Here is an 18,752-nt window from a genome sequence, read left to right as displayed (position 1 = left end):
TTTTCAGCATGCAGTGTGCAGTGTGCACTCAAGATTGAATTTGCAATTTTATATTTATTCATAAAATGTGCTCAGTGAACCCAACATCCTTTGTTACGATGTACATCTATTCATATTTCATCTGTTTGTTCGTCAGTGCCGTCGTTTGTCTGTTTTTTAGGGTGACGTTGAATTTACATTACAAAATTGGCATCATTTTGTAGGTGGCAACCGTTTAAAGTTATTTTTAGGATTAGCATTTCGATTTTTAAAGATTTTTATGTTTTAAACCAGAATTATTATTATATATTAAAATATTATCGCCCGATAGGTTCTTTGCCGTTTTTCCGTTTATTTGAAAGACAAATAGATAACTTAAATAAATACATTTATATTTGTAATATGTATTATATAATACTGCAAATACATTCCTTTGGTTGCATGAGCAGTTACAGAGTTAACTGCAATTTATTTAACAATACAATGAAACTTTCATTTTTATTTTATATTTTCCCCTTTTTATACATTTCCATTGTTGGGTATATTTGAAGGTATTGTTTTATAAATCCTTTATATTCTTTCTTCGAGATTAGTCCAGGGGTGAAAAGTCTACTTTGAAATTTATTCATATTTGCAATTATGTTCAAGAAATATCTGAGTTTGTGTCTGTTGTCTGTTGTTGTTGTTGTTGTTGTTGTTTCTGTTGTTGTTGTTGTTGTTGTTGTTGTTGTTGTTGTTGTTGTTGTTGTTGTTGTTGTTGTTGTTGTTTGTTTTTAATCTTTTTCTTCAGTTTTTAGTTTTTTTTTTCTGTTATGAACATGTTTGTTTCAAGTTTTTTCTTGCTTAGTTTTTTATGTTTGACTGTTTTTTTAGGTTTTTTTTTCCATAGCATATTTCAACATATTTTACATTCAAGCATTTCCACTTAACAAAAAAAATCTAATTTCCTCTTCGTGTTTTGTGCATTCCTTTTAGTTTGTTTTTAATATTTTTACATAAGGGAATGTCGTTGTAATTTCAAGTAACCCTCCATTTAAAGAAGACACGCCCTATTCACAACGGTACCCTTGAACATTTAATCTGATCGATAATGTAGCAGAAGTTTTCATTTCTTAGCTTGAAAAGTTGTTACTCCTAACACTGTCGTCTATTGCTTCTGCAGCAGAAATTCGAATCCATTTTTAAAGGTAAAAAAGGATATATTCTTAATCATACAAAGCTTTTAGAGGTACCGTTGTGAATCGGACATGACATTATAAATGGAGGTCGTAGTCCTTTGAACCTATTTTTACACAGTTTTGCATATATCACCTTTTCAGTAGTTATAAAATTCTTTTATTTCTTATTTTTAGCCATATTCTCATTTCTTCTTCTTTCCTCTAACCTTGCACTGAATCTTAATCTTGATTCCATCTCTTCTATTAAACTGTTTGCATGCTAAACCTTTGCAACATTTTTGCCAACCAGAATCTGGGTCAACAGTCAAGGTCGTGCAGATCTTATCAAAAGCTTTGTTTTGAGTCAAACTCTTGCTTTTATGCATAAATTAACCTAGAATTTAAAATAATTAGCACACTGCAAATTCTTGGCTCACGATTTTCATTTTAAATCCATTAACTTCATTACTGGAGTTCTACTCTTTTGTTAGGTTACACCTTAAACATAATCCATTAACTTCATTACTGGAGTTCTACTCTTTTGTTAGGTTACACCTTAAACATAATCCATTAACTTCATTACTGGAGTTCTACTCTATTGTTAGTTTACACCTTAAATATAATCCATTAACTTCATTACTGGAATTCTACTCTATTGTTAGGTTACACCTTAAACATAATCCATTAACTTCATTACTGGAGTTCTACTCTATTATTAGGTTACACCTTAAATATAATCCATTAACTTCATTACTCGAGTTCTACTCTTTTGTTAGGTTACACCTTAAACATAATCCATTAACTTCATTACTGGAGTTCTATTCTTTTGTTAGGTTACACCTTAAACATTTACACCAAGACAAGAGTTGAGCATCCTTTCATCCATTCAAGGATATTTAGCTGTTAAGTAGCCCCAAAAACTCTTAACATATCCAACAAATTTATTCTTGACAAGTTGGTTGTTTTTTAATTATACAAAATGTTAACTTAGAGAGGAGATTTAATCCTGAAGGAAGAAAACCAAATATTTCCCTTACACCATTTCTTCAAGTTTTCGGACAGTGGAAAAAAAAACTTTATAGAATGAACAAAACATTAGAACTTAATGAATTATATATCAATTTTTATAATTTTAAAAATTAAGTTTTTTCTATTGTGGGTTCTCTACTAAAGTGACTTGCGCATTTTTGCTGCAGGAAAACATAGGAATTTTCAGATTAAAACACTTTTAAACTTAGTAAAAGGACAATATTTACCACATTTTATTATAAGTATAAAGGTTAAAAGGGTACCGATGTGAATTGGGCATTGCCATCCTTGAATGTAAGGTTACTTAAGATTACGCTTATAGTTCCCTTCAAAAGTGATGCCCAACTCTAACCAAGAGGCATATTATGTGAATGCAGTGCATGTTTGTACATTTCGCCACGAGCGCTTGTCTTTAAGAATCCGCCTCTCAATTTGCATTAAGTGAGTGCTAATTCATATCATTGTTTGCGAAATCTCAGAGATTAGAACTTGGAGCTTGGAGCTCTAGTTTGCTAATATATAATTCAAGATTAGAATCATTCACATTGACAAGAACGATTAGCCTTGAACAAATTTAAACCACAGAGTTGGTAGAGGAGGTGTTTGTATAGCCACAGAGATGGTAGTAAGAGTTTTTTTAGCCATAGATATGATAAAAGATGTGTTTTTTGAACCACATAAATGGTTGAATGAGGTGTTTTATCGAACCACAGGGATGTTGAAAAGAGGTGTTATATCGAACCACAGAGATGGTAGAAAGAGGTATTTTATCAAACCACAGAGATGGTAGAAAGAGGTATTTTATCAAACCACAGAGATGGTAGAAAGAGGTATTTTATCAAACCACAGAAATGTTAGAAAGAGGTGTTTTATTGAACCACAGAGAAGTTAGAAATTAAACTAAATTAAATTGAACTACAGAAATGACAGAAAGAGACTTCGGGTTGAACCACGGAGACGGGAGGAAGAGATTTGTTTTAGCCACAGAGCTGGTAGAAAGCTTTTTGTTTGAATCACAAAGATTTTAACCAGTTTTTTCCATTATGAACAGTGGTTTATGATTTCTTTAAAGATATTTAGGGGAATTTTTTTATAATTTAAACCCATGTTAGATGTTTAATAATAAATATACTTCATTACAACTGNAGGAAATAAAAGTAATCTTCCGTCGCTTCTTCCGTTGACGACTTCCCCCTCATATTACTCATATTGTCTAAAATATTCATAAGCTTTCCTCTACTTCCTTTTCTTTATTACGCACTCATGAAGTATGTATACTGTACTGTACACTGTACATGTAATGTTTTTATTTTAGGTAAGTGTACTGCAACTGATAAGCTGTACACCAATGTTACGGACATGTTGATTGTACACTGTACAATGTACAATGTACTGTAAACTTGAAATTGAACAGTTGATTTTAAATTTAAGTTCGGGGTATTTATAGAACCAAGGATGGTGAGCTATCTTTAAAATATTATAAATTAATGGAAAGAATGATTAACAAGGTATTGGACTTTCCAAGTAAGGTAGAGGGAACACTACCCTCGGCCATTGATTCAGTTTAATTCTAGTACCGGTACCAACCACACTTCTTCTACTCAGGGTACAATTAACACTAATTAACATTCAATAATTTTCTTTACTCAGCTCTAAATCAAACATGGATAACACAAACGAGAAAAACTCAGAAGATTTTATTATGAAAGATTAAAATTAGTCGACTCCTCAGCAAGATATCCAAGAAGATTAAGACAAGAGGAAGGCTAGTCTTGAAATTAAACGCGATTGAAACCTGATCAGAATGGGATGAGAAGAATTTTTAAAGTGAACTAACTCAGGGATGAAACACTAACTGACGAAACGAAATGGATTGAAACTATGATTGAAACTCAGGGATAAAACTATGATTGAAACCTAGAGATGAAACACCATTTGAAAATCAGGGATGAAACACTATTTGAAACTCAGGGATGAAACACTATTTGAAACTCAGGGTGAAACTATGATTAAAACTCAGGGATGAAACTATGATTAAAACTCAGGGATGAAACTATAACTTTAACTTAGGAATAAAACTATAACTTTTAACATACGGATGAAACTATGACTAAAACTCAGGGATGAAACTATAACTTTAACTCTGGGATGAAACTAATACTTTAATTCTGGGATGAAACTATAACTTTAACTAGGGATGAAACTATAACTTTAACTCAGGGATGAAACTATAACTTTAACTCAGGGATGAAACTATATCTTTAACTCATGGATGAAACTATTACTTTAACTTAGGAATAAAACTAACTTTTAACATACGGATGAAACTATGACTAAAACTCAGGGATGAAACTATAACTTTACCTCAGGGATGAAACTGTTACTTTACCTCAAGGATGAAACTATAACTTTACCTCATGGATGAAACGATAATCTAAACTCAGAGATGAAATTCTGGGATGAAACCAATTATAATTCTGAATGAAATATTGTCAATTTAATAAGTTTTCACACACCTAGTTTTATCCTGGATATATTGGTTAACCAGACAATTTAAACCAGGAAATATGGAAAACCTTTGATATATACTCTAGCCTGAAATTCCGCCCCCTGATTTTAAATAAATAGTGCAATTATGTATTATGCAAAGTCCTGTAGATCTTTCATATAAACAAAACTACCAACTTTTTTTCCTGTCTAATATAACAATATTATATCTATAGAAAGGCTAAAACCCATTCTGCCCTAATATCTTAAAAGTCCCTAATATCTTAAATACCCCAATATCTTAAAAGACCCCAATATCTTAAAAGATCCCAATATCTTAAAAGGCCCTAATGTCTTAAAAGCCCCTAATATCTTAAAAGGCCCTAATATCTTTAAAGGCCCTAATATCTTATAAGACGCCAATATCTTATAAGACCCCAATATCTTAAAAGACTCCAATATCTTAAAAGAGACTAATATCTTAAGAGACTAATATCTTAAAAGAGACTAATATCTTAAGAGACTAGTATTTTAAAAGAGACTAATATCTTAAGAGACTAATATCTTAAAAGAGAATAATATCTTATAAGAGGCTAATATCTAAAAAGAGACTAATATCTAAAAAGAGACTAATATCTTAAGAGACTAATATCTTAAAAGAGACGAATATCTTAAAAAATACAAATATCTTAAAAGATACTAATATCTTAAAAGAGACTACTATCTTAAAAGAGACTAATATCTTAAGAGACTAATATCTTAAGGGACTAATATCTTAAAAGAGACTAATATCTTAAAAGAGACTAATATCTTAAAAGTGACTGATATCTTAAAAAGCTCTAATATCTTAAAAAGCCCTTTATATTTTAAAAGCCCCTAATATCTTAAAAGCCCCTAATATCTTAAAAACCCCTGTTATCTTAAAAACCCTTAATATCTTTAAGTAGTTCTTCTTAATGAAGCACGTAGACTAAATGTGCAAGGGCACATAAACTATTAATCTGTTACTTGCAAAACTATTCTTTGTATGAAACATTCTCGTTACGTGTTACTGTATTAGTCATATTTTTAATCTAATAACCATCGGAAAAGGGGGCCTGGGTCCTGGACCCCCTTTTGAACCCCTGAATTTTCAAATGAAGAAAGTTAAACATGCAAGGTCGAATGTTAAAGTCTTAAAGAGAATTAATGAACTAATTAATTAGTCGCTAATTTAAACTCTTTCACCTTGACACTAATTTCAGCCATTTGTATTTCATTCGGTTTCCAAACCATCAAGATCGTTGATAACATCTTTTTGCAGACTTTTTGTTCTTTTTGGTAATTCAGACCAAGGTTAAATAAATTTCTGTATTCCAGTGTTAAGAAGGAGATCACAAAAATTAAAAATATATTTATAAATAAAAAGAAATTTTTAAAAATTGTAATGCCCTTCCGGGTTCAAGCTAAAGGGACCATTTAGATTGATACAGGTTGGAAATATACCTTTAATCCTTTGTTGTATAGTTTCCCTTTAAGTCTGGTTGTTGTTTCTAAACCACCTGCCCCACACCTTGGAGTCTTCTTCGTATATAACCTAACCTTGCTTAGGCCCAGTATTCATTAATACATCCTCCGGGGGGTAGTGTATAGTCAAGATACAGGGGGACACAATAAACATGAGAATTGAGTGACCGACTTCGGAATCGCTTTCAATACTTTGATCAAAAGACATAATAAAGTTTTGACTGCTAGCGATGACTTTTGTGCAAACGGTATAAAAGGCTGTTTTGTTGTTCTGAAAACTGTATGACGTGTTTGTAATATATCTGCAATAATTAAATACAGGCATTTTTTATTTTATAGCAGTGCAAAAGTATTAAATCTAAACAAAAACTAACACATTCTTAAATTTAGCAGACGAAACATTCTACAGATAATTGCCTTTATTTTTTAATTGGACACACGTTTACGTTGTCGTATACAGGGTCTGGGTCAGTTTGTAAACAAGTAAATAGATCCATTGATTGTATTTCGAGAAGCCTTGTTTTTGACTCACGAAAGTTTTTGCTTCAATCAGATAATTGTATTGTTATGTTTGTTTGAATTAGATGTTTAGTTTTTAAATAATAAAATTAGATTTCGCACACAAATATTCAAATTTTATAGGTTTTTTCGATATAAGTTTTTTTAAAGTTTGTTTTTGAAAATTATGTTGAGAGGAAATATCAAAAAATTTTAATTCAACAAACCCTCGGAAAGAATTACTTTTTGATTTTGGTCTGGGTCTTCTCTTTAAAATGTATGAGATGTATGGTTTTCTACCTCCTCTACCTCCCTATCTTCCTCCTAGAATAGTCATCTATTGATTAAATATCCATCATCAGCTGTTTCATAGTTTCATCATTTTGCAGAATTCTCAGACTACAGTTGATTTCTGATTATGGTCAGACAAAATATCAGTGAAAACAAAACAAAAATATAAGAAATCTGATCCAATAGAGATGGGAAATGATTCAATATTTGAAGTATCAGAAAAAATTGGGTAATTCATGAAATCCAATTTTCCCGCCATAAAATTTCAATCGGAAAATCCGCCAAAATTTGAAGTTTACAATGTTCAACGCCGTGTTTCGTGAGATGATGTCGGACCCGTTTATGATGCCGATGGCCCCGGTACAACCTCAGATTGTACATCCGGTCCAGCATATTGCCAGGATGGTCCAAATGATGGACACGATGATGGTGCATGACTCCATGGCCTCTATGAGGCCGGTAAGAGAGGTTGAGATGAGAATATCCTCTAGACCTAACGTTTATCCAGTTCAACAGCCTGCCATGACTAGACAATCTAAACCTACTGCTGCCAGTAAACCAACCAAACCACCAGAATCATGGACTGTTCCTAAACCAACTAAGGAATACATTATGAAATTTATATTAATTTTTAATAGTGCTTATTACCTTTTCGGCAAACTTCAATAATTTCGTCAAATGCTCTACAGTTAGAACTATATAAGTTCACGAAGGATTTTGCTATTTGNTTAAGCCATTTTTAGTTATATTTCATAATCCTGCAACAGAGCCGAGAGGAGAGGTCTGGAGGTGCAAGTGAGGGAAGTTGGAAGAATTCTCTTCGACAAGGAGAGAAACTTCTTCCAGCAATAACCAACCCTAGTGCAAGGTAGAAATGATATAAATTTATAAAAATTTCGTGTTTTTTTTTTCCTAAAGGGGAGTGTAGAGTGTAGGCTATTTTAAATTGACCCTTTATTTACAGAGTGGTAGACCAATTCAAAACTTAAATCTTTAAACCTGTATTTGATAAGTTATGTTGAAGATATTGGCATCTTTCTATCTTTATACCTGTATTTGATAAGTTATCTTGAAGATATTGGCATCTTTCTAGCTTTAAACCTGTATTTGATAAGTTATCTTGAAGATATTGGCTTCTTTCTAGCTTTAGAAGTGTTTAATACTGACAACTTTCTCCATTGTTTCTGCAAGCGGAAAACAGAAAGTCTTTTCCTTACAAAGAAACTTCAATTTAAATAATCAATTTTCAAAGGGAAATTCCTTATCATACATAGCTTTTAAGGATATCGTTGTGAATTGGGCATGCCACTACTTTAATGGAAGAGCCGCTTAAGATAACGTCTACAGTCCCTTTAATACTAATTAAGGAGATAAACCTCATATTGTTGGCATGCAAATTTAAGATGGATCCTTGGAAGGAAAAAATATTCCGTTAATTTAGAATTTCAAGAAAACTTGTCTCACACAATGCACTTTTCTAAGAATATATTTGACCTAATTTTGCAGAATATTTCATGATGATATAAAGTTCGAATATTTCTTTTTATCATCATTTTGTTTTAGAAGAACAGATCGTCTTAGAAAATCCTCTTCAGACTCTGCTTATAGTTCAGATAGGTAGAATATTTAGATTATTAAGAAACTGATTACTTGCCTCAAACTCAAATACTAAAATCTTAAATCTTTGCTAAATGGGATTAGATAAAATGATAATCATTTAAACTTAACGTGGACGAATTTGAACCTTTTCTTCTGTGTGCAGGATTAGGTTTTAAGAGAAGTGGTTCAACTAAGTCTAGATAGTTCAACTAAGTCTAGATAGTTCAACTACGTCTAGATAGTTAAACTAAGTCTAGACAGTTCAACTACGTCTAGATAGTTCAATTAAGTCTAAATAGTTCAACTAAGTCTAGATAGTTCAACTACGTCTAGATAGTTCAACTACGTCATGCTATTAATTAAATCTGGTCCCTGATGGTGTAAAGCTATGATATTTCAATGCTTTCTTGATATACCAAAAGTCATAGTTTGAAATATCATAGGCCATAATTGTCTTCTCTTTTTAACAACAAAAATGATTATAAACCATGGATTCAACGCAATTATTTTTTCCCTTTAGGTGTATAGGCTGAAACTTAAGCGTTTCAGGAGTTGATCAGCCCCTTTAATTTTTCCTTTACAGTCCCTTTAAGCTATAAGAACTCACTTCATTTTTGCCTTGGTAAATTCATTTCAAGTTTGGGGGGGTGGATAGTAGGACCTCCCTAACAGCCTGATATTGATTTGAGTTGATATGTTATTCAGGAAGATCCGAAGGGCCCGAAGTATAGAATATTCTAGTCGACCAACTCCTGTCCCTGCATCAGCCACAGACGAGAAGAGGACCAGGACGAGGACAAGGACAAGGATTAGGGACAGGTCTAAGACAGGGACAGCTGTAGGAAACAAGGACACAGATAGAAGTTCAACAGGTACTTTACATAAGAAAGTCTATTCAAGGAATAATGAACTAATTTAAAGGGACTGTAGAGTGGTGCAGACGTAACTTTAAGTAATTTTCCATTTATAGTGTCCGATTCTTAATGGTACCCTTTTAAAGCTTTATAATAAGAAAACTTTACAAGAAACAGGATGAATTTTGTTGAGATTAGTTAGGAAATGAATTGGTTGATGTGCAGACATTGAAATATATCGATTTTAAAAAGGATGAATGATAATAAAACAAATGAATATCTAGGAAGCAGTAATGGAAGAATATCAGAAGATGACGACGTTTCATTTGAAGAAAAACCGTACAGGTAATCCCTTTACCCCTCCCCATCAGTAACCCCCTTTAACCCTCCTTTTCTTCACCTTCCCATCATTATCCCCCTTTTCTCCGCCTTTTCTCCGCCTTCCCATCATTTACCCCCGTCCCCTTTTCCTTTAAAATGGAAGATCGCTTGAAGCTATGTCTCAAGTCTGATAAAAGAATTTTGTAAACATTCTCTCAAAGTTTATTCTTTTCCGACCTGGCTTCCTAACTAACTCCCTTCTTCTCTCTTCTTGGGCTTCCTGACAAGGTTTCCTTCTTTTTCATTCCTGGCTTCCTGACTAGGTTTCCTCATTTTCCATTCCTGGCTTCCTGACAAGGTTTCCTTCTTTTCCATTCCTGGCTACCTGACTAGGTTTCCTTCTTTTCCATTCCTAGCTTCCTGACTAGGTTTCCTTCTTTTCCATTCCTGGCTTCCTGACAAGGTTTCCTTCTTATCCATTCCTGGCTTCCTGACAAGATTTCCTTCTTTTCCATTCCTGGCTTCCTGACAAGGTTTCCTTCTTTTCCATTCCAGGCTTCCTGACTAGGTTTCCTTCTTTTCCATTCCTGGCTTCCTGACAAGGTTTCCTTCTTTATCATTCCTGGCTTCCTGACTAGGTTTCCTTATTTTCCATTCCTGGCTTCCTGACAAGATTTCCTTCTTTTCCATTCCTGGCTTCCTGACTAGGTTTCCTTTTTTTCCATTCCTGGTTTCCTGAAAAGGTTTCCTTCTTTTCCATTCCTAGCTTCCTGACTAGGTTTCCTTCTCCTTTATTAGTAATAATGAGAAAAGTCTGGGTTCTTCTGCTTTGTAGAGATAACAAGGAGGCTTATACAAACTTCACTCACAACTTTAGCTTCAGGGGTTCCAGGATAGGATGCTCCTCGGCTAAGAGGGGGGGGGACCCCAACAAAAAAAAAATATAAATTAAAAATGTATATTTCATTTTAAACCCCCATCTCGCTCCCCCTATCTAGAAAATGTAAAGGTGCACATTTAATGATTACATGTTTTAAAAATACTGTGCAGCTACGTTGTTCAAACAAAATTTTAATTCAAATATTTAACTATGATCAATATTTGGATTAAATTGTCCGCTACAATTAGAATAAGTAAGCTATTTTAGAATACAATTTAAAGTCTAAATAGGGTAAATGTTTTTGAAACTTTAATCTATATTTTTACAACACAGATTTTCTGTTTAGAAATACAGTTTACATTTTTTAAAGTAAGAAAATCCTTCTAAAATCTTCTTCAATAAATTTTTACGTAATTTTAAGTGATCCACAATTCGAGCAGTTTCTTTACCATTTCAAAAGGTACTCTTAAACCTTTAACAAAGTAACAATTAGAGGTCCTTGTATTTCTGTCTAACAATTGATAATTTTAAATTGAGGTTTCTAATAATTATGTGAATTGCGGATTTTGGCAGCAGATACTAGGGAGGAAATTGATTGAAATACGAGGAAATTTTCCTCATTGTTACTCAGATAATGAATTAAAGGATTCCTTTCTGATTCGGACTCTTTAAAAGGGGTTGTCATTTGAATTTACGTGAACAGTTAATTTAACAAATCTTTATTAAGGAGGAAGGAGGAGAAAAGGTTCCGAGGGGACGGATATGAACCCCACCTCGTGGAGACCCTGGAGAAGGATTTGTTAATGAGAAACCCAGATGTCAAGTGGAAGGATATTGCAGGAAACATCTCAAAACTTTATTCTAGATTCAACCAAACCAAACTTTATTCAAGTTTCAACCAAACCAAACTTTACACTAGCTTTATCAAATCCAAATCTAATTCCAGCTTTAACCAAACCATGTTCTATTTAAGCTTTAACCAAATCAAGCTAAATTCTAGCTTCAACCAAACCAAACTTTATTCTAGCTTCAGCCAAGCCAAACTTAATTCTAGCTTTAACCAAACCAATCTTTATTCTAGTTTCAACCAACCCAAACTTTACACTAGCTTCAACCAAACCAAACTTAATTCCTGCTCCAACAAAACCGTACTTAATTCCAGCTTTAGCCAAACCATGCTCTATTTAAGCTTCCATCAAACTAACTTAATTTTAGCTTTAACCAAACCAAACTAAATTCTAGCTATAACCAAACCAAACTTTATTCTAGCTTCAACCAAACCAAACTTCACACTAGCTTCAACCTAACCAAACTTAATTCCAGCTTCTATAAAACCAAACTTTATTCTAGCTTTTACAAAACCAAACTTCACTCTATTTTAACCAAGCTAAACTTAATTTCAGAGATAACCTAACCAAACTTAATGCTAGTTTTAACCAAACCAAATCTAGATTCAACCAAACCAAACTTTATTCTAGCTTCTACAAAACCAATCTTTATTTTAGATTCAACCAATTCAATTATTATTCTAGTGTCAACCAAATCAAACAAGCTTCTATAAAACCAAATATTATTCTAGATTCAACAAAACCCAACTTGATTCTAGCTTTAACCAAACCAAACTTTATTTAAGCTTTAACTGAACCAGATTTTTCTAGCTTCAACCAAACCAAACTTTATTCAAGTCTCAACCAAACCAATCTTTATTCTAGTTACAACCAAACCAAACTTTATGATAGCTTCAACCAAACCAAACTTCACTCTAGCTTTAACCAAACTAAACTTAATTTCAGAGTTAACCAAACCAAACTTAATGCTAACTTCAACCAAACCAAACTTTATTCAAGTCTCAACAAAACCAAACTTTATTCTGGCTTCAACCCAACCAAACTTTATCTCTAGTTTTAACCAAGCCAAACTTTATCTAGCTTCTACCAAGCCAAACTTCACTCTTTCTTCAACCAAACCAAACTGAATCATAGCTTCAAAAAAATATTATCAAAACTCTTTTGCTCCAAATTTGATTAAAATTTCTTTCAACCGAAATTTTATAAAAACCAAAAATAAACCAACATTTTTGATAATTTTGAAATTGCACTTTGATAATGTTGAATGTTGATGCATTAAGAATAAGAATAGAAATTCATTATTCCCTGAGGATAATTCTGTATTCAACAAGTTTGTTATCTTGAAAGTTTATAAGTTTGCCCACTCCCAACTTCCCTCCATACTGTGCATTGTAAAGATGAAGATTCAAATATATTTTCTAAGATATTTGAATATCTATAGAAGAATATTACACAAAAAAGTTATTGAAAGAAATATACATAATTTTTACTTACATTTTAAGAAAAAAATGCATTGTACACTGCACATATATTTTTAAGATTCTTATTATGAATTTATCTTTGGTCGAATAGGGTTTGGTATTTTTAATCTTCCCAAATTTACTTATTACTAGTTAAAGGGTCCGGCCCGCGTTACAAGTGGACAGTTTGAAAACTCGAATTTTGTAAAATAACAATTTAAAAAAATTAACTTTTGAAAAAAATAAGATTTTTCAAGTCAAAAGTTAACCTTCGGATACCCAAGGGTTTCCTCCAAAAAATTTCAGCTAATTCGGTTTAGCGGTTTGGCCATCTATATCTGACTTATAAGAGCAAAGGGCTTTATTTACATATAGATTACATGAGTAAAACTGATGTTGATGGTGTAGGTTTGCATGATGCTAAGGCCCTGCTGCAGGAGGCAGTAGTTCTGCCCCTGATCATGCCGGACTTTTTCAAGGGGATCAGGAGACCATGGAAGGGAGTTCTCATGGTCGGACCTCCAGGTAAATCAGAAGCTTTTACCCCTCAGTTGCACTGCTTAGGATCCGCAAGATTTTGGTTTCCCGGATCCGGATCCGCAAAAATATGCGGATCCACGAATTCGGATCCAATGGGCAAAATATCAACCAAAAACTGCAAAAAAAACTGTTTCACTGTTTAAACCCAAATCTGAACTGTAATAAAAAGAAAGATAATACAAAGGAATTAAGTCTTTGTCACAAAATATGATTTTCTAATCTTTATATCTTTACAACCCAATGCCGTCGTAGACCTTAGATATATCAAACTATGAATTCTGTTAGATGAAATATCTAAGTTTGAAATATCAAAGGTTTACACCATCAGGCCGAAAATATATAGGTATTAGAAAATTAGAGTTTGCTACAAAGACTCAATTCCTTTCCTGATCTTTGAATGGTTCAGTTTTTGCGTGAAAATAAGTGGACAAAAAGAAGATAATTTGACCATTCTGCTTTATTAAAAAAATCAGTAAATCTTAAAGAAATGTGTATGACCTGAACTCAAATTCATTTTTTCAGTGCGGATCCAGGATCCGAATCCGGATCCGGATCAAAATTAAATGAATCCTAATCACAGGTCAGGGTGTTGTGAAAGGGGAGTACTCCCCCCCCCCCCCAACCCTAAGTCTCAATTATTATATGTTGTATCTAGGAACTGGTAAGACGATGCTGGCTAAAGCTGTTGCTACGGAGTGTAAAACTTCATTCTTCAATATATCCTCCTCCTCCCTCACCTCTAAATTTAGAGGGGAATCAGGTAAATTCAAGAATATTATGAAAAAAATGAAATTTTAATTTTTTGTTTTAAATTAACTTTCTTATGTTTTCTCTTTACTGGGTAAAATTTTTAGCTGCAGGCTTGAGTAAGACTGCCTGAAGTATATATAGATGTTGTATATTATGAATATTATATAAAATCGATATCTAATTTATCATTCTCTGTGCATTGTGCACCAATCCTCTGCAAAATTGCTCAAGGGCAACACTTTCATGAACATAAAAAGACCTTTCATTAAATTTTATTTTGAAATGTTGATATTATAAAATCTAAAATTATTGTCTTACCAAATCAAAAATGGATTCCAAAAATCTTAAAATCAAGAAATCTATTTTACAACCCAAACTTTGCAGATAAACCTACTGGGGTTCTCCACCATGATTAAATCATATCTTTGAATGCATTTTTTCATTTCAGATTATTATAAAACTTTAAAAACTCTGTATAAAGCTTATGATGTTATGGAACATACTTTCCCCCCACATATTTCTTGGGTTTTTAATGTTTATCATTATTTAGTTAGCACTACTAGGTTGAACATTTTTTGGGATTTAATATAGATTTTCCCTGAATTTAGCAAACTAATTTAATAACTATATTTTAGAAAAACTGGTGAAACTCTTGTTTGAGATGGCGCGCTTCTACGCGCCGAGCACAATATTCATTGACGAGGTCGATTCACTTTGCTCCACCAGAGGTTCAGATTCAGAACACGAGGCCACCAGGGACACAATTGACATTTTACGTCAAACTAAAGTAAATTCCACATGAGATTGAAATTCCTCTAATTGAAAACTATTACTAAGAACAATAATGGTTTGAATATCTGATATATAACTGGATAAATTAGCTTTTCTCATACTTGTCCTGTTTAAATAAAACTAGAGGAGCTCAGAGGTTACAAAGTCCTCCCAGCTTAAATTTGACCGTCTCCTTCCGTCTAGGTTGCAGTGATTTAGGGTTTACTCCGGTATATATAGGGTAAAATAATACCAAGATTAAATTAAGATTCGCCTAGACCTCTAGGGTTAAAATACTACTAGGATCAGAGAAACACAGTTAAAATAATATTATATGAATAGGTTTCACCCAGACAAATAGGGTTAAATAATACAAAGTTAGATTAAAATTAAACCCAAACATACAGGGTTAACCAAACCTAAGTTTAGAACAGGATTTATCCTGGCAAATAGGATTAAGCAAAATCAAGATTATGTAAAAACAAACTTGTATTAGATCACGGTTCATTCAGTCATACATTTCATCATTAAAAATATACTGATTCCAAAAGTAATCGCTTTACTATCCCCCCCCCTCACCTTCGGCATGGCATATTTTTCTATTAATATTTTTTAGATTTATATTTGGTTGCAGTCAGTAGATCAATCTTAACACATTACTTTTACTCATGGAGGAGAGGTTTCGTGATCCAGTTTTATGGATGAGAGGTTTCGTGATCCAGTTTTATGGATGAGAGGTTTCGTGATCCAGTTTTATGTTTTGAAAATAGTATTATTTAGCAACTAAAGCCGTCAAAACAATTTTATCACTTTGTTAATGGACATTTGACGAATCTTTTTAAAAATTGTCTTTTACGTTTAAATGTACGCGTTATGTCAATTTTTTAGCAAATTAAACTTTTGTTTTTCCAGTCAAGGATAAGAACAAATTTATTTTTGAAGCTCGCATTGTTGGTTCTATTTATGACAGAAACTGGCAAAACTGTCAAATATTGGAAATAGAAAACTTTTATAAATATGAAATATCTCCAGTATATTTCAAACAATATTTTTATTAAAAGTAATCCGTTAAACATGTACATGCAAACATGTAAACATGTACAGTATAATGTAATAAGTCACTGACATTTTTATAAACAATATGATTGTTATAAAAGTTTCTAACTTTTTGTCGAATACATTTTAATCATAATTGTGTCGAATTAAGGAGATTTAAATCAGAGCTTCTTATACAAATGGATGGCCTAAGTGACTCAAAAGGTATATTAAAGCTTTTCTGCTATTACTAACCTTTTTAAAGATTTATTTTGAAACACATTAATAATTCCTGTAGCCTCTGTTTATTATGTGCATAATGTAGGTTTTATTTGTTCAAATAAAACTATTTGTTCCTTTATATAAATTTCATCAAAATTATAGCAATTTTTCGACCAATTATTTTCTTTGCAGAAACCGAAATGATTGCTTTGATTTAATCTTGCAACACACATTTCATAAAAGCCGGGGCATTTATTTTCTTCAATTAGACTTTGAACTGTAATTGGATTCGAGGCTTAAGCAGACGAGGGGGGGGGATTTTTTGAAAAATGAAAGATTTATTTTAGCGTTCCTAATATTTTTTTAAACATTTAAATTCGTAAAAGAAGTATACAATGTTTTTCCAGTGCAAAGTTCTTGAGAGAAGAATTTTAGATTACTTACTCGACTTGGTTTATTTTTTGTAAAAGATTCTCAAGAAAATTGAAAAATTTCAAGAATGCCAACTATTCAACATTCCGGCCAAATATGCGAGAAGAATGCAAGAAGAATGCATCCTGGGGATTGTAAAGAAATGCATTTTGGCAAAAACCATTCAACGCGAAATCTGACAAATACTACAACATAGTAAAATTTTCATTGTTTATTTTATTTTGTTGAACAATGAACATAGTTTCCCCAAGATTTATGGGTTTATTTAAGGGGTTTAATGCAGTTTTCATAAATAGCCTGAAAAACAGGTTTTAAACTTGCAGACTCGACTCATAAGGAAGTTGAATGAGTCACAGAGGCGCAAATGTGGACTGTTTTTTGGAGGGGGCACGGACATAGATTACTTATTTTCAGAGCAAATTAGGTCTTTTGGAGGGGGCACGGACATAGATTACTTATTTTCAGGGCAAATTAGGTTTTTTGGAGGGGGCACGGACATAGATTACTTATTTTCAGGGCAAATTATAAGAATTTCTATTTTCGAATTCGTGACATTTTTTTAAACTGTTTTTGCATTGTATTTTTGCATAAATTTCGGAGTATACAAAATATATTAGATGCATTTTCATGTAGATTAACTGAAATTAAAACTTGCCTCATCTCCATATTTTTGCAACCTAATGATTTGGTATTTCAAACTTTGACTAAGAGATTTAGCAGAATTCATAGTTGGAAATATTAATGGTCTAGGACATCGGGTTGCAAAGATAAAGATATTGTAAAAATGTTATGGCAAAAACCAAGTCCTCAATTTTTATTTATAAAAATAGTAAATATTTTTTTTATCGTAGAGCAAGATAAAGTTGTGATGGTGCTTGCTGCCACGAACCATCCTTGGGATATCGACGATGCATTTCGTCGACGATTTGAGAAGCGCATCTACATTCGGCTTCCGGACGAAGAGAGCCGGCAAAATCTTCTCTCCCTCAATCTGAAGGATATAGATCTACACCCGGAGGTACAGCGTTAAAGGGGGTGTCCGCGAAAATTTAGTTTAGATGAATCAACTGACATGTATATTTTGCTTGTCTGTCTGATCGTCCAAAAAAAAACTCTCAACAGCTAATCAAATTCGGATTAGATCGCTAATAATTTATTTTCTATCTGTTGCGTTTATAAGGGAAAAATGGTTGAAAACGTTTTATGTCCATAAATTGCATTTACCACTCACACCATACATAATTCAAATAACCGATCCTTTAAATATTAGATTACATAAATTTTGGATTTAATTCAAGTCATACGAATGTAGTCAACAACATACCAGGTTGATATGAAGTAAATGAAAGATTACATATATATATCCAGGTTGATATGAAGGATATATCTGAGAGATTATCTCTAAATATCCAGGTTGATATTAAGGATTTATCTGAAAGATTACATATATATATCCAGGTTGATATGAAGGATATATCTGACAGATTACATCTATATATCCAGGTTAATATGAAGGATATATCTAAAAGATTACATCTATATATCCAGGTTGATATGAAGGATATATCTGATAGATTACATCTTCATATATATATATATCCAGGTTGATATGACGGATATATCTGATAGATTACATCTATATATCCAGGTTGATATGAAGGATATATCTGATAGATTACATCTATATATATCCAGGTTGATATGAAGGATATATCTGAAAGATTACATCTACATATATATATATATATATCCAGGTTGATATGAAGTATATAAAAGATTACATCTATATAATATCCAGGTTGATATGAAGGATATATCTGATAGATTTCATCTATATATCCAGGTTGATATGACGGATATATCTGATAGATTACATCTATATATCCAGGTTGATATGAAGGATATATCTGATAGATTACATCTATATATCCAGGTTGATATGAAGGATATATCTGACAGATTACATCTATATATATCCAGGTTGATATGAAGAATATATCTGAAAGATTACATCTATATATATCCAGGTTGATATGAAGGATATATCTGACAGATTACATATATATATCCAGGTTGATATGAAGGATATATCT

The 18,752-nt window shown here is 32.4% G+C and overlaps 2 protein-coding genes across 2 annotated transcripts in view; both read left to right on the top strand.

Moving 5' to 3' along the window:
* The window catches only part of LOC111696728 (uncharacterized), a 58,823-nt gene extending 55,239 nt beyond the window's left edge, over positions 1-3,584 (top strand). The window contains exon 4 of the mRNA XM_023466439.1: positions 3,481-3,584. Within this exon, the coding sequence (XP_023322207.1) occupies positions 3,481-3,563 (83 nt within the window). The 3' untranslated portion in view covers positions 3,564-3,584. The remainder of the gene's footprint in view (positions 1-3,480) is intronic.
* Positions 3,585-4,085: 501 nt separating this feature from the next.
* Positions 4,086-18,752, top strand: part of LOC111696720 (katanin p60 ATPase-containing subunit A1) — a 15,475-nt gene continuing 808 nt past the window's right edge. The window contains exons 1-14 of the mRNA XM_023466427.1: positions 4,086-4,162; positions 7,046-7,550; positions 7,715-7,815; positions 8,511-8,564; positions 9,252-9,418; positions 9,685-9,745; positions 11,329-11,441; positions 13,318-13,434; positions 14,105-14,209; positions 14,835-14,955; positions 16,178-16,230; positions 17,511-17,677; positions 18,028-18,162; positions 18,458-18,592. Coding sequence (XP_023322195.1) covers positions 7,248-7,550; positions 7,715-7,815; positions 8,511-8,564; positions 9,252-9,418; positions 9,685-9,745; positions 11,329-11,441; positions 13,318-13,434; positions 14,105-14,209; positions 14,835-14,955; positions 16,178-16,230; positions 17,511-17,677; positions 18,028-18,162; positions 18,458-18,592 — 1,632 coding nt within the window. The 5' untranslated portion in view covers positions 4,086-4,162; positions 7,046-7,247. The remainder of the gene's footprint in view (positions 4,163-7,045; positions 7,551-7,714; positions 7,816-8,510; positions 8,565-9,251; positions 9,419-9,684; positions 9,746-11,328; positions 11,442-13,317; positions 13,435-14,104; positions 14,210-14,834; positions 14,956-16,177; positions 16,231-17,510; positions 17,678-18,027; positions 18,163-18,457; positions 18,593-18,752) is intronic.

This window comes from Eurytemora carolleeae, unplaced genomic scaffold (genome assembly GCF_000591075.1).
Source record: "Eurytemora carolleeae unplaced genomic scaffold, Eaff_2.0 scaffold55, whole genome shotgun sequence".
In the NCBI taxonomy this organism is placed as follows: Eukaryota; Metazoa; Arthropoda; class Copepoda; order Calanoida; family Temoridae; genus Eurytemora; species Eurytemora carolleeae.
Note: the sequence above shows the minus strand (reverse complement) of the source record. Positions and strands in the feature narration are given on the sequence as shown.